Genomic DNA, 782 nt, shown 5'->3' with positions numbered 1-782 from the left:
CGGCGAGGGGGGGGGGGCGAGCGCGGTCCCGTGTTCGGCCGGGGGGTGGGCCAGAACTGGGCGCGATCCCGGGTCCGGCGGTGGAGGATGGCTGGACCTGGGCGTAGTCCCGGATTTGGTGAGGGGGGGGGGCTGGACCTGGGCGCGGTCTCGGGTCTGGGTGGAGGTAGGGGGCTGGACCTGGGTGCTGTCCCTGGTTTGTCAGATAGAGGGTGACTGGATCTGGGCGCGGTCCCAGGTCCGGCGTCCCGAGTCCTGCGGGGGGAGAAGGCTGGACCTAGGCGTGGTCTCGAGTTTAGCGGAGGGAGGGGAGCTGGACCTTGGCGTGGTCCCGGGTTCGACCGGGGTTGGAGGGCTGGACCCTTGCTTGTTCTCGGGTTCGTCGGGGGGAGTGCTGGACCTGGGCGCGGTCCCGGGTCCACCAGGAGGAGGGGGCCTAGACCTGGGCATGGCACCGGGTCCGGCCGTGGGAGGTGGGCGTGGTCCAGGGTCTGTTCGTGGGAGGAAGGCATGGTCCCGGATCCGGCGAGGGAGGGGGCTGGACCTGGGTGCGGACCCGGGTCCGGCGGAAGGACTGGTGGCTGGACTTGGGCACGGTCCCAGGTCTGGCGGGGAGGGGGGATGGACTTAGGCGCGATCCCGGTCAGGGGGGCTAGACCAGGGTGTGGTCTGGCGGGGGTTTGGGGCGACTGGACCTGGGCGTGGTCCCGGCGGGGTGAGCGGGCTGGACCTGGGCGTGGTCCTGGTCCGGGAGAGTGGCTAGACTTTGGCGTGGTCCCGGG

At 71.9% G+C, this 782-nt stretch overlaps 1 protein-coding gene across 1 annotated transcript in view; it reads left to right on the top strand.

Moving 5' to 3' along the window:
• Positions 1–631, top strand: part of LOC124899619 (glycine-rich cell wall structural protein 1-like) — a 1248-nt gene extending 617 nt beyond the window's left edge. The window contains exon 2 of the mRNA XM_047414567.1: positions 206–631. Within this exon, the coding sequence (XP_047270523.1) occupies positions 206–631 (426 nt within the window). The remainder of the gene's footprint in view (positions 1–205) is intronic.
• The last annotated feature ends 151 nt before the right edge of the window (positions 632–782 follow it).

The sequence above is a fragment of the Capsicum annuum genome, chromosome 6 (genome assembly GCF_002878395.1).
Source record: "Capsicum annuum cultivar UCD-10X-F1 chromosome 6, UCD10Xv1.1, whole genome shotgun sequence".
NCBI lineage: Eukaryota > Viridiplantae > Streptophyta > Magnoliopsida > Solanales > Solanaceae > Capsicum > Capsicum annuum.
This window is presented reverse-complemented; position numbering and strand designations above follow the sequence as displayed.